The sequence below is a fragment of the Delphinus delphis genome, chromosome 1, assembly GCF_949987515.2.
Source record: "Delphinus delphis chromosome 1, mDelDel1.2, whole genome shotgun sequence".
NCBI lineage: Eukaryota > Metazoa > Chordata > Mammalia > Artiodactyla > Delphinidae > Delphinus > Delphinus delphis.
Window position 1 is genome coordinate 116,972,584 of NC_082683.1, and position 23,271 is coordinate 116,995,854.

General features: G+C 43.1%; 1 protein-coding gene across 3 annotated transcripts in view; it reads left to right on the forward strand.

The window, feature by feature from the left end:
• Nucleotides 1-23,271, forward strand: part of LOC132438904 (carboxyl-terminal PDZ ligand of neuronal nitric oxide synthase protein) — a 304,583-nt gene that overhangs the window by 63,659 nt on the left and 217,653 nt on the right. For all 3 annotated transcript variants that reach the window (XM_060033208.1, XM_060033215.1, XM_060033230.2), the window contains exon 2: nucleotides 17,033-17,104. In XM_060033208.1, coding sequence (XP_059889191.1) covers nucleotides 17,033-17,104 — 72 coding nt within the window. The remainder of the gene's footprint in view (nucleotides 1-17,032; nucleotides 17,105-23,271) is intronic.

Genomic DNA, 23,271 nt, shown 5'->3' on the forward strand with positions numbered 1-23,271 from the left:
GAAACTCTGGCCAGTGAATAGCCTTTGAGGATATTTGGTTTCCATGAGATGCTCTTAAGGTGTGAGTGTGTCATCTGCCTGGGGTAGTAAATTAGGACATTTGCCGCTAGTGTTGTCCTAGTTTGTCTAGTTAGCTAGCTGTGTGTGGAATGCACGGAGACTGGCTACTTGGAACCAGGACAGGGAAGTTTTGGTGGGGAAAGAAATTGCCCAGAGGTTTGGTTCTATACTGGGAGGAGGGCTAGAAACGGTACCTGGAAAGAGGAGGAATGGGACCCCCGTGTGAGAGGTGGAAGGTCACTAGAGACAAACTTTGCCTCTGCTGGTCTTGATACCATGTCTGTCTCTCTACATCTTTTCACCCTCCTGAGATACAAAGTGCATCATATTTTTTTCAGCTCTTATGTGAGAAGAAGGAACCGGTATTTATTTTCTCTGTTATACACACAGATCAGAAACAGTGCAGCCGAGTGGCTGAGCCAAGAGTAGGTTGACTCATGTCTTTATCTGGAGTTCTTGAACCTGCTGCTGCTCAGGGTTTAGTTGGCCTCAGGGTGAAAGCTCAGCCCGTTGGGCTTGCCTCTCAGCTGCTGGTCCTCATGAGCACCTCTTGAGCTTTTCTCTCTTGCTGTCTCCCTTCTCCTGCTCATTTACTTGTTTCTTTGAAAATTCCCCTCTTTAAAACTGTCCCCTCCTTAAGCCTTAGCCTGTCAGGGCACTCATGGTAATGTTTGGCAGAGCTGGTAGCACTTGGGACACCTTTTTGAGAATAGTGAAGCCTTATCCATAGTGTCCTTTGAACTCTAAAGATGAGAAGGGCTATAATGTACAGAGGAGAAAGCCCGTGGGTGCCAGGGTGATGAGAAATATCTTTACGTGTTTGAGGAGAGAGTAGAGTCTGAATCTTTATAGAGAGCAGTCTTAGCTTGCCATAGGGGGGAACTTGCCAACAGTTAAAGCTATTGTCTGAGGTAGTAATTTCTTCTTCAGCGGTGGTATTTAAGCATAGGCTGGTTAACACCATGGCAGGGATTTATAGAAGAGAGAAAAATTTCAGGTGCATGTGTGGAGGGGGAGGGCTGTCAGACAATGTGATCTGTGTTTACTGTCCCTTCTAACCCTGAAATTCTACTTCCTTAATCTCACCGTAACACCACTTTTTTGTTTTTTCCTTTTAGTCACAGTCTTTGAATGTTGGAATTTTTAAGTTGGAAAATGTGTAATATATTATTTTACCTTTTTACTTGGTGTGTCTTTAAAAATATATTCGTGGGCTTCCCTGGTGGCCCAGTGGTTGAGAGTCCGCCTGCCGATGCAGGGGACACAGGGTCGTGCCCCAGTCTGGGAGGATCCCACATGCCGCGGAGCGGCTGGGCCCGTAAGCCATGGCCACTGAGCCTGCGCATCCGGAGCCTGTGCTCCGCAACGGGAGAGGCCACAACAGTGAGAGGCCTGCGTAACGCAAAAAAAAAAAAAATATATATATATATATATATATATTCGTGCCTGGAAGTTTGGTACTGTTTGTGTTTTAGGGCCACCTCCGTGAGCCTGGTTTACCCACGCAGTCCCAGAAATGGTATGGTGTTTGGACTCTTTGCTCTGGAAGCTTCAGCATGATACAGAAGTAATCTATCTTGTGAGCGTCTGTTCAGTTTTACTGCACTGGAGAGTAGGAATATGAAATGGGATTGCTGAACTCTTATGAGATAGAAAAAATTCATTTTCTTTGGGAAAGGGAAATGTATCCTCTAGAACTAGAACTAAGTTTCAGTACAGTTATAGCTCATTTTTCCCCCAGGGATTATTTATTTGGTGAACTCAGGTATCTTGATGACAGGCAGCAGTGCAGAAAGGCACAGAAGAGAGATTTGAGCAGCCAAAATGGATGGTGAATCTCATAGCCTTGTGTTGAAGGAGAATCTAATTTGGTTGCACTTGTACTTTGTTTCCACAGCAGACCAAAAGGGGGAGAGTTACTGCATTTTTAAAAAAATTATATTTATTTTTGGCTGTGTTGGGTCTTTGTTGTGTGTGGGCTTTCTCTAGTTGCGGTGAGCGGGGGCTACTCTTTGTTGTGGTGCGCGGGCTTCTCATTGTGGTGGCTTCTCTTGCTGCGGAGCACGGGCTCTAGGTGTGTGGGATTCAGTAGTTGTAGCACGTGGGCTCAGTAGTTGTGGCACACGGGCTCTAGAGCGTGCGAGCCTCAGTAGTTGGCGGCGTGTGGGCTCAGTAGTTGTGGTGCGCGGGCTTAGTTGCTCCACAACATGTGGGATCTCCCCGGACCATGGATCGAACCTGTGTCCTCTGCATGGGTAGGTGGATTCTTAACCACTGCATCACCAGGGATGTCCCCCTTGCATTGTTTTTTAATAACAGATTTATTGAGATATAATTCACATGCCACAAAATTCACCCTAATAAAGCATGTACAATTCAGTGATTTTTAGTATATTCACATAGTTGTGTGAACGGTATCTAGCAGCAGAACATTTTCATCATCGCCAAAGGAAAACATATACCATTAGCAGTCATTTCCCCAGTCCCTGGCAACCACTAATTCACTTCCTGTTTCTGTGGATTTGCCTACTCTGGACATTTCCTATAAGTAGAATAATATAATATGTAGCTTTTTGTGACTAGCTTCTTTTAGTTAAAGTGATGTTTTCAAGGTTCATCCACACTGTAGCATGTATCAGTACTTCATTCCTTGTTATTGCCAAAAGATATTGTATGGATATGCCCCATTTTTTTAATCTGTGTATCCACTGATGTACATTTGTGTTGCTTCCATTTTTTGGCTATTGTACCTAGTGCTGCTACAAACATTCATGCATAAATTGTCACACAGCCATATATCTTCCTTTTTTATTTTTAGTTATTTTTTGGCCATGCCATGTGGCCTGTGGGATCTTATTTCCCTGACCAGGGATCGAACCTGTGCCCCCTGCAGTGGAAGTGTGGAGTCTTAACCACTGGACGGCCAGGGAAGTCCCAGCCATATGTCTTCATTTTTCTTGGGTATAAACCTAGCAGTGGAATTGCTGGCTGATATATTAACTCTGTTTAACTTTTTGAGGAACTGCCAAACTTTTCCAAAGTGGCTGCACTATTTCCTACTGCAATTTCTCCATATCCTTGCCAACGCTTGTTATTGTCTGTCTTTTTAAATTTTATACATCCTAATAGGTAAGAAGTATGTCACTGTGGTCTTGATTTGCATTTCCCTAATGACTAGTGGTTGAACATCTTTTCAAGTTCTTACTGGCCATTTGTTTATCTTCTTTGGAGAAATGTCTATTCATATTCTTTGCCCATTTTTCATTTGGGTTTTTTGTCTTTTATTGTTCTGAGAGTTATATTCTGGATAAAACTCCTTTGTCAGGTATGATTTGTAAATCTTTTTTCCCATTCTGTGAGTTGTATTTTTACTTTCTTGATGATATCCTTTGAAGCACAAGTGCTTTTAATTTTAAGTCCAGTTTATTTTCTTTCTTTTGTTTGTGTCATATCTAAGAAACCATTATCTAATCTAAGGTCATGAAGATACACTCCTTTGTTTTCTTCTAAGAGTTTCATAGTTTTAGCTCTTACATTGAGATGTATGATAAATTTTGAGTTAATTTTCACATATATGTGGTAGGAGTCTCATTTCATTATTTTGCATGTGACTATTCAGTTGTCCCAGCACCATTGTTAGAAAGACCTTTTTCCCCAATGAATTATCATGGCACTCTTGTCAAAAATCAGTTGACTATAAATGTAAGGATTTATTTCTGGACTCTCAATTTTGTTCCATTGATCTGTATGTCCAGCTTTATGCCAGTACCATCCTGTCTTGATTACTGTAGTTATGTAGTAATTTTTGAAATTGGGAAGTCTGAGTCCTACAACTTTGTTTTTCTTTTTTAAGATTGATTTGGTGATTCAGGGTCCCTTGCATTTTCACACAAATTTTAGGATTGACTTGTCAATTTATTGCAAGAAAGGAAGATGGGATTCTGTGATATTGTTGTATAATATATATTTGGTCCCTGGTTTCTGGCACAGAACTCCTAAAACTCTTAGAATTTCCTGAATGTTAGGGGTGAGAGGAGCATCTTTGTCACTCATAAGCAGCCCCTTTCAACCTTACCTGAGTTGATGCTAAAGAGGTGACTCTTGGTGGGACCCTAATAGCTTCGGGATGGGGGCTGGTTGCCAGAGGAACCAACCTTATGATTAGAGAGTTGGGACTTTCAGCCCCACCTCCCAACCTCAGGGGAGGTGAGAGGGGCTGGAGATTAAGTCCAACCTCAATGGCCAGTCTATATAATAGAACCTTCTAAACAGTGGGATTTGGGGAGCTTCCGGGTTGGTGTTGGGAGGGTGGTGTGCCCAGAGAGGCTTACCAGAGCTCTGATCCCCTTCCCACATAATTTGCCCTGTGCATCTCTTCATCTGGCTGTTCATTTGTATCCTTTATAGTAATTCAGTACTAGTAAGTAAAGTGTTTCCCTGAGTTCTGTGAGCTGTTATAGCAAATTATCAAACCTTAGAGGGGTCATAGGAACCCGTAATTTATAGCTGGTTGGTCAGAGGTACACGAGATGGAAGACTTGTGATTGGCATCTGAAGTGGCGGGGCAGTCTTGTGGGACTGAGCTGTTAACTGTGGGGTCTGTGCTAACTCTGGGTAGTTAGTGTCAGGATTGAATTAAATTGTAGGATACCCAGTTGGTGTCTGCAGAGAAGTGGAGAATTACTTGGTGTGAAAAACCCACACATTTGATATCAGAAGCGCTGGTAGTAAAAACAGTTTATAGGTTTTAGTAGAAATTGCACTGAACTTGTAGATCAATTTGGAGAGTATTGCCATCTTTACAGTATTAAGTCTTTTGAACAATGAACATGGGAAGTCTTTCCATTGATTTATGCTGTCTTGACTTTCTTTCAATTATGATGTATAATTTTCATTGTACATCTTATACTTAAATTTATTCCTAAGCATTTTACTCTTTTTGAATATTACAATATACTATTGTGAATAGAATTGTTTTCTTAATTTTTGAACGCATTCATTGGTCTTAATAGGGTTTTCTTATGTGCGTGTGTGTGTGTGTGTGTATCTGTATTAACATGATCTTTATATAGAAAATCTTATCTGTAAATAGTTTTGCTTCTTCTTCCTTCAGTCTGGATGCCTTTTATTTCTTTTCCTGCCTAATTTCCCTGACTAGGACTTCTAGATCATTGTTGAATAGAAGTGATGAGAATGAACATCTTTGACTTGGTCATGATCTTAGAGAAAAAGCATTCAGTCTTTTACCATCAAGTATGATGTTGGCCCTGGGTTTTTTGTAGATGTTCCTTATTAGGTTGAGGAAGTTTCCTTCCATTGATAGCTTGTAGAGTGTTTTCATCATGAAAGGTTATTGGATTTTTGTCAAACACTTTTTGTCTATTGGGAAGATCATTTGGTGTTTGTCCCTTATTCTATTAATATGGTATAGTGCATTAATTAATTTTCATATATTGAACCAACCTTGCATTCTTGGGAAAAATTCCACTTGGTCATTGTATCATCCTTTTTATATGTTGTTGGATTTGTCTTGCTAGTACTTGAGGATTTGGGGACAGTTGTTAAAAGCAGAAGCATATATGGCATATTGTTATCATTCTTGCTGCTAACAGTGTAGGAAGCATTAGAAAAATCCTAAAAATCAGCCTTAAGGGCTCAAAAGACATAGTAGTAATCTGGAGACATTTCTCATGGAGTCATTGCTGATATTAGGTTATATATTAAGTGATGTGTATAATGGTTATTCTGAATCTTGAAGAAATACATTGGATTCTAGTTCAGAGTCTCAATTATTAGGGAAGAGTATAATATATTTTAGGACAATTTCCAGTCAAGAAAGAGAAAAGAGAGAAAAATAGAGAAAAGGTTGGTATTTAAATGGGGTACATGCCAATTATCTGGAAATTTTACTAGTTGTGGGGTTTTGGTCAGTGATAAATGACCGCTGTACTAGAGATCCTGCATCCCCAACTCTTTTCCTGGTCACAGCCTGTTCATCTGGAGGGAAACATGACAAGGTATGTACCTCAAGCTGAGCCTATTCTGTGAGGTTCTGTGAGCAGTGTCATAGTTAGCCACTCCCTACTGGGGGTGGTCCTTGGGAGTCTGTCAGTGTCTGTGTAGCTTGGTCACTGGTGACACTCCCTGCTCATGCTGTTCATCCCTTCCCTTCTGTTTGAGCCTGTTGGGGTTGAATTCTAGATTCCATCCTCCCATTAACTCTGTGGCATTTTGAATCACCTTGTTTTGTGCAGAGTCATTAGTCTGTGAGAATCCAAGACAGGATTATTGTAGAGCTACAAGTTCTGCATCTTCAGGGTCTTTTTGGCCCACAAAGGAAGAGCATAGTGATATAAAGAATATCATCTCTTTATGGTTGTATGATATTTTAAAAACTAGAATACTTTTGTCTGCATTATCTAATTTTGATTCTTATGACAACTTTGGCTTATAGGCGGTACAGATACTAGCTGTATTCTATGGATGAAACAGGCTTGCAGAGTTTAAATACTTAGAATCTAGCAGGTACAGAGTGTTGGTACTGGGAAATCCCGCTCTAGCATCATCCTGGGGTCTCCTCATCTCTGTATTTCTTCAGTTCCCTTGTCCTTTCCAATAGTGGGATTATTTTTTCCTCCTTCAGTGTCATTGCTCCGTTTTCATAATAAACATCTTCAGTTCCATTCCCAATGTCATTCAATGAATCAAATGGTGATCCCTTTTCCTTTTTCTGAAAATCTTCATGCCCTAAAATTTTTCATTGGTTTGTTTTTGAGCTCATGATCATTCTGGTGTCCGTACACAGGCTTACTTGTCCAGCTCAATTTGAGTTTAATGTAGTGAACCAGGCCTTATTGTGGCACACTGGCTTGTGTTCATCTTGAAGGTTTATTTCCTATTGAAGTATGAGTGTTTCAGCGAAGGGTAGGGAGACCCACATTTGTTCTGATTCCGCCACTCACAAACTATATTCTTCTCTTTGAGCCTCAGTTTTCCCTTCTGTAAAATGAAGGGTTCAATCACATGACCTTTAAGGCCACTTAAGCTATTGGGTCTGACTTCCCTATGATTTTCTCATGTTCTTTGTTCATCTCTCCATTCCTGGCTTACTTGGTTGTTCCACAGGTGATTTCATTATCATGGAATGTCAGTGTTTCTCTTTGCCTCTCACTATGCCCTGGGCTTCCCCCTTTTCCTTTTTAATTTTTTTCCCCCATAGGAGAAATAACCAGCGGTCTAAGTAAGCATCCCAAGTGGAAGGGATGGAAAGCACTTCCTGTTTGTGGGAAGATTTTTAATCACAGTTTCAATTTCAGTGCTTGTGATTGGTCTGTTCATATTTTCTATTTCTTCCCAATTCAGTCTTGGCAGGTTGTGCATTTCTAAGAATTTGTCCATTTCTTCCAGATTGTCTATTTTATTGGCATAGAGTTGCTTGTAGTAATCTCATGATCTTTTGTATTTCTGCAGTGTCAGTTGTTACTTCTCCTTTTTCATTTCTAATTCTATTGATTTGAGTTTTCTCCCCTTTTTTCTTGATGAGTCTGGCTAATGGTTTATCAATTTTGTTTATCTTCTCAAAGAACCAGCTTTTAGTTTTATTGATCTTTGCTATCGTTTCCTTCATTTCTTTTTCATTAATTTCTGATCTGATCATTATGACCAGATGGCTTTACAGGCGAATTCTATCAAACATTTAGAGAAGAGCTAACACCTATCCTTCTCAAACTCTTCCAAGATATGGCAGAGGGAGAAGCACTCCCAAACTCACGCTACGAGGCCACCATCACCCTGATACCGAAACCAGACAAGGATGTCACAAAGAAAGAAAAATACAGGCCAATATCACTGATGAACATAGATGCAAAAATCCTCAACAAAATACTAGCAAACAGAATCTGACAGCGCATTAAAAGGATCATCATACACCATGATCAAGTGGGGTTTATTCCAGGAATGCAAGGATTCTTCAATATATGCAAATCAATCAACCTGATACACCATATTAACAAATTGAAAGAGAAAAACCATATGATCATCTCAATAGATGCAGAGAAAGCTTTCGACAAAATTCAACACCCATTTATGATAAAAACCCTGCAGCAAGTAGGCATAGAGGGAACTTTCCTCAACATAATAAAGGCCATATATGACAAACCCACAGCCAACATCATCCTCAATGGTGAAAAACTGAAACCATTTCCTCTAAGATCAGGAACAAGACAAGGTTGCTCACTCTCACCACTCTTATTCAACATAGTTTTGGAAGTTTTAGCCACAGCAGTCAGAGAAGAAAAGGAAATAAAAGGAATCCAAATCGGAAAAGAAGAAGTAAAGCTGTCACTGTTTGCAGATGACATGATACTATACATAGAGAATCCTAAAGATGCTACCAGAAAACTACTAGAGCTAATCAATGAATTTGGTAAAGTAGCAGGATACAAAATTAACACAAAGAAATCTCTGGCATTCCTATACAGTAATGATGAAAAATCTGAAAGTGAAATTAAGAAAACACTCCCATTTACCATTGCAACAAAAAGAATAAAATATCTAGGAATAAACCTACCTAAGGAGACAAAAGACCTATATGCAGAAAACTATAAGGCACTGATGAAAGAAATTAAAGATGATACAAATAGATGGAGAGATATACCATGTTCTTGGATTGGAAGAATCAACATTGTGAAAATGACTCTACTACCCAAAGCAATCTACAGATTCAATGCAATCCCTATCAAACTACCAATGGCATTTTTCACAGAACTAGAACAAAAACTTTCACAATTTGTATGGAAACACAAAAGACCCTGAATAGCCAAAGCAGTCTTGAGAACAAAAAATGGAGGTGGAGGAATCAGGCTCCCTGACTTCAGAGTATACTACAAAGCTACAGTAATCAAGACAGTATGGTACTGGCAGAAAAATAGAAATATAGATCAATGGAACAGGATAGAAAGCCTGGAGATAAACCCACACACATTGGTCACCTTATCTTTGATAAAGGAGGCAGGAATGTACAGTGGAGAAAGGACAGCCTCTTCAATAAGTGGTGCTGGGAAAACTGGACAAGTACATGTAAAAGTATGAGATTAGAACACTCCCTAACACCATACACAAAAATAAGCTCAAAATGGATTAAAGACCTAAATGTAAGGCCAGAAACGATCAAACTCTTAGAGGAAAACATAGGCAGAACACTCTATGACATAAATCACAGCAAGATCCTTTTTGACCCACCTCCTAGGGAAATTGAAATAAAAAGAAAAATAAACAAATGGGACCTAATGAAACTTCAAAGCTTTTGCACAGCAAAGGAAACCATAAACAAGACGAAAAGACAGCCCTCATAATGGGATAAAATATTTGCAAATGAAGCAACTGACAAAGGATTCATCTCCAAAATTTACAAGCAGGTCATGCAGCTCAATAACAAAAAAACAAACAACCCAATGCAAAAATGGGCAGAAGACCTAAATAGAAATTTCTCCAGAGAAGATATACAGATTGCCAACAAACACATGAAAGAATGCTCAACATCATTAATCATTAGAGAAATGCAAATCAAAACTACAATGAGATATCATCTCACACCAGTCAGAATGGCCATCATCAAAAAATCTAGAAACAATAAATGCTGGAGAGAGTGTGGAGAAAAGGGAACACTCTTGCACTGCTGGTGGGAAGGTGAATTGGTACAGCCACTATGGAGAACAGTATGGAGGTTCCTTAAAAAACTAGAAATAGAACTACCATATGACCCAGCAATCCCACTACTGGGCATATACCCTGAGAAAACCAGAATTCAAAAAAGCCATGTACCAAAATGCTCATTGCAGCTCTATTTACAATAGCCCGGAGATGGAAACAACCTAAGTGTCCATCATCAGATGAATGGATAAAGAAGATGTGGCACATATATACGATGGAATATTACCCATCCATAAAAAGAAGCGAAATTGAGTTACTTGTAATGAGGTGGATGGACCTAGAGTCTGTCATACAGAGTGAAGTAAGTCAGAAAGAGAAAGACAAATACCGTATGCTAACACATATATATATGGAATCTAAGAAAAAAACAAAAATGTCATGAAGAACCTAGGGGTAAGATGGGAATAAAGACACAGACCTACCAGAGAATGGACTTGAGGATATGGGGAGGGGGAAGGGTAAGCTGTGACAAAGTGAGAGAGTGGCATGGACATATATACACTACCAAATGTAAAATAGATAGCTAGTGGGGAGCAGCCGCATAGCACAGGGAGATCAGCTCAGTGCTTTGTGACCACCTAGAGGGGTGGGATAGGGAGGGTGTGAGGGAGGGAGGGAGATGCAAGAGGGAAGAGATATGGGAACATATGTGTATGTATAACTGATTCACTTTGTTCTAAAGCAGAAAGTAACACACCGTTGTAAAGCAATCATACTCCAATAAAGATGTAAAAAAAAAAAAAAAATACAAGCAACAGCAGAAAGCACTCTCCCCCACGCCTGCATCTGTTGTGTAAGCGAGAGATCTTAATGGTGAAGCTGAGGCTTTCATTCAAGAGCTAATAGTTGAAAGACTAGAACAGGTTTCTGTCTTGCTGCTTTTTTCTCTCCTCTTTGCTCTATCATTCAGAGTCCTCATAATAGAGAAAAATGATGAAACCAACCCATGTAAGCTTTTGCTAATGGAGACTAAAAGAACCCAAAGAGGCAGCCTCTCCATGGGCACGTTGCACGGTTCAGTCTTACCCTCTGTGCCTTTTAGAGAATTGCAAGGCATTAGCATAAAGACAAGTGACCACAATTATTTATTTTGCACCCAGCCCCTTAATGTTGAAGAGCAGGAAGGATTCTTCTGTGATCTCCGGCACATTCATCGCCCCCCCTGCTGAGCCCCTGATCAATGGTGACACAGTCGCATCAGATGGCCTTCAAATAGTACTTTCTTTTTCACATGGGCTGGGAGAGAGAGGAAGAAATATAAGTGCTTCATTCCTCTTAGACTACAAATAAATAAAGACATGGTGTGCAGCTGCATTTCAAGCATTTTGGAAGCTTTTCTGGTGTGTGGGTGTTGGGGACGGTTAGGGGGAGGAGTGGGGAGAGGGGAACCTGCACTGAGGCTTCTGTCTTGTTGCAGGCGGTGCTAAGAACACTGGTAAATGTCCATATGGGTACTTCTAAGTCCCCACTCCCCCTCCTGCAAAGCTCAGCACCTGGAGAACAGAGCAGGCTGCAGAAGTGGGGTGTGGGGCACCCCGAGGCAACTTTTCTCTTTTTGGTTCCCTCCCCCAGAGCATTTAGTAGAAGGTCATTGGCTGAGCGCGTGCCCTGGAATCTGGGGCCACCGCTGCTGCTGCAGTTAATGCTGCTTTGTTCGATGCTAAATGAGGCGAGAACTTTCACCCAGGTCACATTCATAATCCTGCTCAGCAGGACGCTCAGCTGTGCCCGGAGAGCAGTTTCTGCAGGCAAGGAGGAACTTTCCTGTTGGAGCAGTCGCGCTGGCCTGGAGTGGGGAGAACGGGCTTTTCTATGCCAGTTCCGCCATGAACTGTGTCCTTGGGCAGGTCACTTCTGTGGGCTGCAGTTACCCCGCACTCCTTCAGCAGATACTTGAGTCTTACTCTGCCAGGCCCTGTTCTAAGGGCTGGGAATGCGGGAATATGAGGGCAAGGTCTCAGCCTTCAAGGAGCTTCCATTCTACTGGGCAAGGCAGATAGCGACCATGTAAATGAGGCAAACCCCTAAGTGCAGACCATGTTAAATGCTGGGAAGGATACAGCATATGAAAGAGTAACTTTAGATGGAGTCATAGTGGTGAATATTTATTAAGCCCTGGCAGGATACCCAGCTGTGCTAAATGCTTTTCATATGTTCTTACTTAATCTTTCTTCTGTGACATAACCTTGGACATGATTCCTAAGGTTCCTTTAGGGAAACTGTCTGCACCTATGGTTCCAAGTTTTTAGCAGGTATCAGGACAGAGGATTGGTTAAGGGACTAACTCAGATGGGCCCATCACAGCTGGTGATTTCTAGATACAAGCAGCGTATCAGATTTTCTACTGCTTCTGTGTATTTTTGGAGGGGGAGAACTCAGTGTGGCCAGGAGACCTGAAGGATATGAGAAGGTAGGCAGGGTGATGGAATAAAAACCAGGCCAGGTTTGGGACCCGAAGGGAGAGAGTTAATAAGAATGCAGGCAGTGGGGAGGGTCCTGGACTGGGACCCAGGAGCTGGGGGGAGGACAAGCCCCTTCCCTGCCACCTGCCAACTGCTTTAGGCCTCACTGTCGATCTCTGTAACAGGACGGGTATCCTCCTGAACCTCGCATGGATGTGCTCTGGGCTGAGGCTGTAGCGCTGAGTGGTTCAGAGAGATGCAAGATGGGAACGCAGAGATCCAGGGACCTTTACATTGTGCCCATTTATGGGGGCCTTGTCCTTTTACCCCAGGAGAATGTGGCACTGTGGTCTTTCCCCATGGCCTTGCCTGTATTGGCCAGTCAGTGGGGTTTTTATAGCCCATGACAGAAGATTCTGCTGTCTTCTTCTGAAGAGTGTAGATTTTTGTTCTTCAGGACAGTTACTGTCTTCAATCTGCCTGTGCGGAGGTGAGCAGCTGCCACCTTCTGCTGGACTCTCTGGAGCCTCCTTTGCACACGTGCAGTTGGTGGGGTCATCCAGGACCTGAGTGGGATTTATGCACGATAGGGGCTCCTTTTCTGTCAGAAGTTTCTGCTCACTTTCAGGCTCTAGTGACCAACTGCCCAGGCCGTCTGAGTGAGTCTTTTGGCCTGAGCTCCAGGCAGCCAAGGCAGCACTTGGGGAATTGTGCTCTTGGGCAAAACTGCACAAACCAGGTCTCACCTAGTGTGGTTCCCTCCTTTTAAGGGTTGATTCCTTGCTGGTCTCTGCCTGTTTTTGGTCTCTCTCCAGTGCCTTCAAAGTTACTTTTATTATTTCAATGAACAGACTTAATTCTTTTAGACTGGTTTTACGGTTACAGAAAAATTGGGTAGTGAGGACAGAGTTCCCATATACCCGCTCACCCCGGCCCCCCCGCCCCCAGTTTCCCATTATTAACATCTTGCATCAGTGTGGTGCATTGTTACCATCGATGAGCCAATATTGATAAATTATAATTAACGAATGTCTATAGTTTACATGTATCCATAGTTCACTCTTCGTACATTCTGTGCAATTATTTCTTTGTATCTTGTCCAGAGTTTGTTGGAGGCCTAGTCTGAGGATACCAGTTTCTCCGACATTATCACAAGCAGAATCATCTGATGCATTTATTTTTGATTCATACATAAGCTTTTTCCTGGTCTCTGGAAACACTTGACAGAAACCTTGTGAATAAAGGGAGTTCCTCGACAAGGGCGAGGGCAGAAAGTCTAGCAAGTCGATGGGTGGTGATGATATTTGTGACTGTGTTAAGCTGTTATGTCTTGCTGCTTTTAGTGTGATTCATGTGCCAGGAAACACTACAGTGGAGTTTATCACTGTCTTCAGAAGTTAATCTCCAGAAAATAGGGTGGAACCAAGAAAATGGGGGAAAAAACCCCACAAAAAACAAACCAACAACAACAAAAAACTTCATGAGGTATTAACCTAGCACCAAGGGTGAGGTTTTCCGGGAACTTAACAAAGAATATCCGAAGTCCGTTGGTTAACCTTATTTGCCCTTAACTCCTGCTTTTTCGGTGAGTAGCACCCTGCATGTGAAGGCACTCACGTGCCTTCCTCTTCCATTGGAAGAGGAAGCCACAGATAAAATTGACTTGGATAGGGCTTCCCTGGTGGCACAGTGATTAAGAATCTGCCTGCCAATGCAGGGGTCATGGGTTCGAATCTAGGTCCGGGAAGATCCCACATGCCGCAGAGCACAACTAAGCCTGTGCGCCACAACTACTGAGCCTGTGCTCTAGAGCCCATGAGCCACAACTACTGAAGCCCGTGCGCCTAGAGCCCGTGCTCCTCAACAAAGAGAAGCCACCGCAATGAGAAGCCCGCGCACCGCAATGAAGAGTAGCCCCTGCTTGCTGCAGCTAGAGAAAGCCCATGTGCAGCAATGAAGACCCAATGCAACCAAAAAAAAAAAACTGACTTGGATAAATCTCATATGTTGGTTACTTAGTACAATTTGCATCTTCCTTCTAGTTTTTTTTTTTTTTTCTTTCTAGGTGGTAATGAAAAGGAAGCAGGCCCTGATATTTTTAAACTTGAGTGGTTGTATGAACCACCTTTCAGGTGGGTCTGTCTTACACTGTGCCCAGAATGGAGCCTCAGAGTGGACTGAAGCTAGTTGTGGAGGTGGTAATGTTTAGGTATCGAGATACTTTTTTGGGTTTTTTTTGTTATACATGTACATAACGGCAGTAATCGCTTATCGTACTCTCTGGTTTTGCCCCGAGGAGTGGGATTTCTGACCCCTCCCCCGCTTCCCTGAAATTGTCGCTGTTTTTTGGTTCATGGTTAGTGTGGATATTTGGCTTTTGATCTCTACTTCGTGTTTCCTTTTAATCTCCTCGAATAACCGTAAGGTGCAGCTATGGTAAGGATGGGTTATCTGCTCCAGACTCTCCTCAGAAAGGCAGATTTGTGATTTTCTTCACATGATTGGGAAGAAGGATGAGTGAGTGTGTGGTGTGAATACAAGTGGGATGTGTTAGTGAGTGTGGGATGACCGTGTGCATGCTTTGTGTGGGGGGTGTGTGTGTGTGTGAGAGGTGATCAGTCATGTGTATGCACGTGGCACATGAGATATGTGAACATGTGTGCGCTGATGTGTGTGTGTGAAGGTGTGTGGTGTATGCGCGCACATGTACCAGGTTGGCTGATGACGTCAAGGAGGCACTAATAGCATGAAGATGTTGGGTGTCCTCACCTCACATGCAGGATGCTACTCCCTTGTTAGGAAACCTTGTCCAGAGCTAGAAAGCTGCCTCTCCATTCTGTCTGTGTTGCTTCCATCCTCACTGTACCCCGAATGCTTTGGGATTCTCAGTCCAGCGGTGCCCCTTCTTGAGAAGGGATGGGGATGCGACCCATCTGGGCATCTGCATTCAGGCCCAGTTGTGGACCTCACTGGATAGCAGGCCCTTTCCTGGGGTTTTGCAGGGCTCAGCGTGGGAGGACCGTTCAGTCCTTCAGGTTTACCTGTAATGGGTGACCTTGCTCGATCTTGAGAGCCAGGCTCTCATGTGATGCCAGAGGGAACACAAGCCCTGAAGGTCTGGTTGCCAAGTCAGCCCTGACTGCTCTGAGTTCAGGGCAGGAGCCATCAGGCGTGCAGCGCTCAGGAGAGGGGGCACGGAAACTGCCCCCGACGGGGGGGCGGGGTGCTTTGAAGTTGGGCAGTCACAAACCCGGCCTCACGTCATTCCTGGCTATGTGGGTCACTGACATGCTGACAAACGGTGGGGCCCCAGCAGAGCTCAGAGGGCAGAAACGCCAGCCATGGTTAAAGCTGACAGCGTGCTTAGATCCTTAGATCCAGGGGGCTTTGTGTACCTGCTGTGGTCAGGCTGTCCATCTGGGGCCCAGACTTCGTACAGGCTGCTGGGAATCTTGATCTTCAGTGTGTTAGCACAAACCGGGGATCAGTACTAGGGGAAATCCTTTCCCAGTATTTAGTTTTTGAAACCCTCCTCACTGGGGCCAGCCTTAACTCCAAATTTTAGGAAGAACCTTTTATTCCCGTAACCACAGGAAATATGTTTTCTGTAGAAATGGCTGTCCTGCTCTTATCTTCTATTAATGCAATGTTTGGTTGCGTAGACTTTTAAATTATCCTGGAGCTGTTAATTTCTAGGATATCCTCTGGGCTATTTTATATGTGTGTGTAAAAAGGAAAGACAAATTCCAGTGGGTCAGTGTGGAATGGGATGGTGCTTAATAAATGTTGGGTTGTCCTCTTTTCTTGTTTCATCCTGCTAAGTAATGATGTCTAGAAATAATCTATAATTTTGATCCAGCAATCCCACTTGTAGGAATCCAGCCTGAAGGGCCACTTGGATGAGCTCAAAGGTGTGTAGATAAGGAGGTTTGTGGAAGCAATTTTGTAATAGTGCCCTAGGGTAAGCGTCCATCAGTCATCTATCACATTACATGTGATAGACCTGTATGCATTGGTGGGGCAAGATGTCCAAGTTATAGTTAAAGTTAAAAAATCAACGTGAGTAGTATGAATCTTTTTATATAAAAGAAATTCCTCTGGGTGTCTATGAATATATATATGTATGTCCATTAATATAGAAAAAGAGATGTACATCAGACTGTTGACATTGGGGGACTTTATTCTTTTGTTCTGCATATATCTGCATTATTTGAATAGTGTACAGCAAGAAATTATATTAGACAACCTGTATGTCGTTTGGTTTTAAAATTAACTTAAAAGTTTAATCAAGTTAAATTTTGTAATACATAACTAGTCCATTCTTTTTCTCCATTTAGGAAATTACTCAAATGTGTGAGGTCTCTATAACATCCAGGGCTAACTCAATGAAGTTCCATTAATTAAAAAAAGTAGATATTCATCTTTCTTATTCTTTTGGACGGCTTTAATGCATGCAGACCAGATCTGTGTAAGAGATTTATACCTTAGCTCATTTTATCTTTACTGAAATCCCATTTTACAGATGAGGAAATTGAGACAAAGGTAAAGTAGCCTGCCCCAAAGATAGTGGTGGGAGATTCTTCATACCCAGCTCTTCCTGTTTCAGAAGGCTGCTTGTTTAAACACAGCCCTTGGCTGCATCTCTGATTAAGAACGAGATGAAAAGGAAGCAGTTTCTTGTTTTGCTTTTCATAAAGTTAGAAATAGTCTCAAGACATCCTTTTGGCTCTTAATTTCCTCATTTGTAAAATGGGAAGATGAACTTGATGACTTCCAAAGGTCCTTCCAGCCCTAACATTCTGTCCTTAGGGACACCTGCCATCCCTCTTCTCAGTGAGTGTTTGCTTCTTTCCCCACAGTATGTCGGAAGCCTGGACGTGCCGAGGCCCAACAGCAGAGTGGAGATTGTGGCTGCCATGCGTCGGATCCGGGTGAGTGGCTGGAGGTGGGGCTGTGTGGAGCTGGAACTCAGGCGTCCGCCCTTTTAGAAAGTACCGGAGGTACCAAAATGGATGGCTGCACTCTTTGCGAGACCCCTGTAAGATCCAGGGGAGCTGTTCTGAGTTAGGTGGTTGATCTCGATTAAAGACCAAGGTAAAATGGATATATGATGGCTGGAGTGCTACCACCCTCCCTCTCTTGTGACCTGCTGCTTCTCAAACTGAGACACCTTACCCTTGAGGTTGTGTGGGTTCTGCCAGGGAATGAGAGACTGGTGAAGTATCTTTTTTATTCAAAGATTTTAGTGAAAAGTTTCAGTATTAGTAATTAGCTGATAATTGGCTCAAAGCATTTAAAAAGTGAAGCTTTTCTGTGGTACATAAAGAGGATCTACTTAAATTTTTAAGAACAAATGTGGGATTTCAACAGAATTCCCTTGGTTGGTTTGCTTTAGGCGCTGGACACGTGTGTGGGTTCTCTTCTGCCATTTCCGGTACTCTAGAGTAGAATTTGATCAACTTTCCGACCTGTTGCTTTCGGAGTCTGTGGTACGCGGAGTAGAGATGGAATAAAAATTAAGTTGTCTTCTGATCACTGTGAAGGAATTTGCCCATGTGCTCTGTCATGAAACAGAGGAAATTAGATTTGTGCGTTTCGAAGGTAGGGTTGGGATTGGTCAAGCAAATTGTCATGACTTTTTGGAGAGAATCGGAGTCGGAGGTGGCTGGATTGGTCATCCTGAATGCAGCCTGGTTTGGGCTCTTTGTCTTCTAGAAGAATCTACTCACCTCAGTGGAAAACATATAGATGTTGGGAGCTTCATTTTGCTTTTTGCCAGTTTTACTTTCAGTCAATTCATCTGAGCAACAGAGACCTCAATTCAATGACAGCAATTTTGGGAAGAAAATTAGGGTGTTTGCTTCTGTTTCTCTCAGCAGTTCATCAGCCTACTAAGATAATATTTTCACTGCTTTGGCCCTCCCAGTCCTTCAGCATTTTTTATTGTTAAGTTGAATTTGTTGAAACTACTATTAAATACAGCAATACTGTTTTTCATAGACATAGAAATGAGTCACTTTCACATGAGTTCATTTAATGTTCATAATAAGCTGCGAAGTAGGGGTCACGTTTCCTTCATTTTCTAGATTAAACTGAGGCTCAGAGAGTCATAGAGGTCTAGAAGTGGTGGGCACGTGGCCTGAATGCAGTTCTCCAGTTGGTTTCGTGAGAACATGCAAAACGCATCACACCTTTGGCTTCAGGCCTGGCATTCAGTATCCCCAGGCCTCTTCTCTTCCTTCACCTTCCTGCTCAGGTAGAAAGCACCAAGGCCTCAGCTGAACATATCTGGGGTGTTGCTCTTGTGAGGATAGGTTACTGCTTTCATCATGGTTGTGATCTTGGTGTTTCAACAGAAAAAGTCCCTCTTTTCTTCATATTTGACTAAGAGACAGCACATATGCTGTTGCTAATATCACTATCATTATTAGAGTAATAAATATTAATAGTAGCTATCAATAATAGTAGCTACTATTCAGTACTTACTATGTGATAGGTGCTTTATTAGGCCTTTTTTTTTTTTTTTTTTTTTTTTGGCAGTATGCGGGCCTCTCACTGTTGTGGCCTCTCCCGTTGCGGAGCACAGGCTCCGGACGCGCAGGCTCAGCGGCCATGGCTCACGGGCCCAGCCGCTCCGCGGCACGTGGGACCTTCCCGGACCGGGGCACGAACCCGCGTTCCCTGCATCGGCAGGCGGACTCTCAACCACTGCGCCACCAGGGAAGCCCCCTAGTAGGCCTTTTTTTTTTTTTTTTTTTTTTTTACATCTTTATTGGAGTATAATTGCTTTACAATGGTGTGTTAGTTTCTGCTTTATAACAAAGTGAATCAGTTATACATATACATATGTCCCCATATCTCTTCCCTCTTGTGTCTCCCTCCCTCCCACCCTCCCTATCCCACCCCTCCAGGCGGTCACAAAACACCGAGCTGATCTCCCTGTGCTATGCGGCCTTTTAATATGGAAATAATGTTATTATTTGTAGCTACTCTAGATGAGGTGAGGGTATTATTGTTAAATTTTGTAGATGAGGAAATGGAAGCCTGGGGCATTAAATAATTAATTCTAGATCAAATTGGTGTCAATAGTTGGAGCTGGGATTCCTGCCCAGGACTGTGCTGTTCCCTAATTTGGGTGATGATCCCAGCTGGAGAACCAAAAGGTAGGGACCTGGAGCTTCCCCAGCGAGGGAGTCAGTGGCAGAAATACAACTTTGTAGAAAGAACAGAGGTACAGGAAAACATCCCCTCGAAGCAACGGCGGGTCAGGGTGTGTGGGGGGGCTGGCCATGCATGGCATCTGGAGGCCTTTGGGGCAGGAGTGTGGCCCCTGTGTCCTCTTCCCTCATCACCTGTCAGCCCAACTGGCCAGGTGCCAGTAGCTCGGTTCCCTGTGACCTGCTTCTGGTGCTTAATGTGCAGCTCATTAAATTAGAGGGAGAGATGAAGTGGCCAGAAAGCTGTTTGGTCTGGCTGTCCAGTCCCTTGTTTAGTCTGACCACCACTAAGAACTCTGGGTGTGTGTTTTACCCTGAACCCCCCAATTCACTGCTAGGTCCCTGCTGCTATTTTCTTTTCTTCTCTCCCTTTCAAAAGCTGTCTTGCCTGTAACTACAGTTGTCGAGAACTAGGGCATGTGATTTCTGTGTAAAAGGCCGTGCCTGACTCTGTCCTTTTGTGTTGAATGGTGCCAGGCTGACGTTGGTCAGGACACTGCGGAGTTTGGTTCCTGGATGCTCTTGTGGGTTCCCAAGATGCAGGCCTCCAGCCTGGCCCTGAGCAGTATCTCGTCCTCGGAGGGAAGCGGTTACTATAAGGATCATGGTACCTTACGTCTGTGAAATGGGTCGTGCGTCCGCCAGGCCCTTTAGACGCCAGTCTCCCTGATCCTCTCTGGAGCTCTGCACAGGACAGTGCAGATTGTCTCCATTTCACAGAGAGGGAAGCACCTGGAGTGAAGGGATTGGCCTGAGGTTGGCCAGATTCATCTTCTGAGTTGGGGTTCCAGCAGCTGTATGGATTCCTGTTCCTGCCCCAGTGCCACACCTGCAGTGTTGACTCTGAGCTAAATAAATGGACTGTTGATTTGACTGGTGTTTTTCCTCTCTCTTTTCCCCGTTTCTCATTGGTTCCCTCGCCATATAGATTTTCTTTTAAAATTCATCTGTCTTCGGCATCTTTTTCTTTTCTCATGTGCTTTCAAAGATTTTTTTTTTATGGTGGTTAAAAACACATCACGTATTTAACCGTTTAAAAGTGTATAATTCAATAGTGTTAAGTATATTTACACTGTTGTGTAACAGATCACTCTAAAATTTTATCTTGCAAAACTGAAACTCTCTACCCCTTGAACACTAATTCTTCTTCCCTCTCCCCCCCAGCTCTTGGCCGCCACCTTTACAGTTTCTCTTTCTATGCTTTTGACTACTCAGATACCTCATATATATGGAATCATACTTTGCCAGTCTGTGAATGGCTTATTTCACTTAGCATGATGTTCTCAAGTTTCATCCATATTGTAGCATGTAACAGGATTTCCTTCCTTATCTAAGGCTGCATAGTATTCGGTTGAATGTATGTAACACATTTTCTTTATCCATTTATCTGCTGTACCCTTGGGTTTCTTCCACCTTTTGGCTACTGTGAATAATGATGCAGTGAACGTTATTCACAGGAGCATGTGACGAACGCTCCTGAACAAAACAGGATCTCAGAGAGATATGCACATATCTCTTTGAGATCCCGTTTTGAATTCCTGTGGTTGTATACTCAGATGTGAGATGGCTGGATTATATGGTAGTTCTTTTTCAAAATTCTTTGAGGAACCTCCATACTGTGTTCCATAACGGCTGCACCATTTTTAATTCCTGCAACAGTAGAAAAGGGTTCCAAGATTTTTTTTTTCTTCTCAGTAACGTGTACCTTCTTGGTACACATGAATTTAAATAGATGAATTTTCTTTAACTAGATGAATTGTCTTTTTCTGGTAAGGATTTGTTGGGGTGGGAACCACTCAGCCCGTGGAGTGTTTCTGGGTAGTCTCAGGGAACAGGACATGGGTCCACAATGGATTGCCAGGCTGCTTGCTGTCACAGGGGCCTCCTGCCTGAACTACCCAATGCCAGGGTGTGGGAGTTCCTTATACTGTGCTTCTAAGGACTAGATCTGGGGCTGTGAACGGTTGTAAGTGCAGCGTTAGCACAGTTGGCATAGTATGAGTTGGCACGTAAGTGGAGGAATTCATCAGCACTTCTTAGAAGGCCTCTCCTTAATTTAGCACTTTCACCTTCTGCTTCTCTAACACTCCAGGTAGAACCACGTCTGGCCCGGCCATGCCCTGCCCTGGTCACGCAGTGTCCCTTTGCTTGGACGCACAACTGTTGGTCAGGCTCTGGTGACTAGCGTGGCGTGTTCCCAGGGCAGTGTGTTTGGAGGCTGCTTAGAGTGGAGACCATGCAGGTGAGAGCCTGAGACCTGGCAGACAGAGGGGGGACGAAGAAGGGAGGAGCCGGAGAGCCAGCCCTGCTCGGCTGGGGAAGGGTGTTGAGTGTTTCCTTTTGCCCTGTGGCTGATAGATATTATTCATGTATATTTATAACTCGTACATTTACAACTTTAAACATACTTTCACATACATTATTTCATTTGATTAGCCTGGAGTGTTCCTGTTTGTAACCTCTGTTTGATGAGAGGTGGGAAGACGGGGCATGGAGGGAGGAAGGGGACACCAGGCTCTCCAGCCATGTCAGCCAGCATAATGCGTGTGCGCTCATTCATTTATTCACTCACTCATTCATTAGATATTTATGGAACACTCTATGCTGGGCTAATGTTTCAATATTCTTTTGGGTGCTTATATTTAGTACTGGACAAGCCAGGCACATGAATAACTATATATTATTAGAAAAAGGGTAAGAAGCTGAGGAAGTGTGTAACTGGGAGATGTAACCCAATTTGGGGGAGACAGGGAAAGACCTGTGGGTTACAGAGGGATGGAGTCAATAATCAGTAGATACTGTAGCCAGATGACCCCTGAGATGAGGCTATTGTGGCTCAGGGAGGACTTGCAGCTCCTGGAGGGAGGTGACCACGTCACATCATACTGTCTTTGAACCTCACCTGCCTAACTTAGTGCCTGACCATTAGTACACAGTAGTGTTTCCTGAATGAATGAGGACTTTTCCCCCTGAAAATGTACTTGTTTAAACTCAGTCTTCTGTGTACTTCAAGCACAGAATCGTAGCACATCATTCTTTGTTTGAAGTGACTGTGTAATTGCAGTTTATCCCTAAGATTTTAGAGGCCCAAGGCCACACAGGAGGAAGACCCAGACCTTCTGATGCCCAGCACTGCTGCAGAGTAAGGCCAGTGGAAATTCACTGCACGTTTTTTGCTTCCTTGTTTTCTTCAGACAGCTTCTAGGAACTTCCATGGATTAGTTGGGAGTTGGGATGAATTTTGGGAAGCCCTGACCGTCAAACTGAGTTGGAATGAACTGCAGCTGTGGGTAGCAATAGTTTTTTTGGATCTGCTCTTTTTTTGTTTCCTTATTCAGGATTCGCTACTTTCCCCAAGGTTGAAAGAGGTACCTTTAGCTAGTCCGCTTGACACATGAAGACCCTGGTCTGTTCCCTTGTCTTACTCTTAAGAAATCTTCAGTTTCTCTTATTTTCTGTATTAGTTTACTTTTGCTACTGAAACAAATACCACAGTCTTACTGGTTTAAAACAATGCATGTTTATTATCTTACAGTTCTAGAGGTCAGAAGTTTGAAATGAGTCTTATGGGGCTAAAATAAAAATGGGTCAGCAGGCTGTGTTCCTTCTAGAGGCCCTAGGGGAGAATCTGTTTCTTGCCTTTTCCAGCTTCTAGAGACTGCCTGTGTTCCTTGGCTTGTGGCCTCATCACTCTGAACTCTCTATCACCACATCCGCTTCTTTGACTTTGACCCTCTTGCCTCCCTCTTATAAATAAAGACACTTGTGATTACACTGGGCCCATATGGATAATCCAGGATAATCTTCCCATCTCTCAATTCTTAAATCACATCTTCAAAGTCCTTTTGCCATGTAAGGTAACATAGTCACAGGTTCCAGGC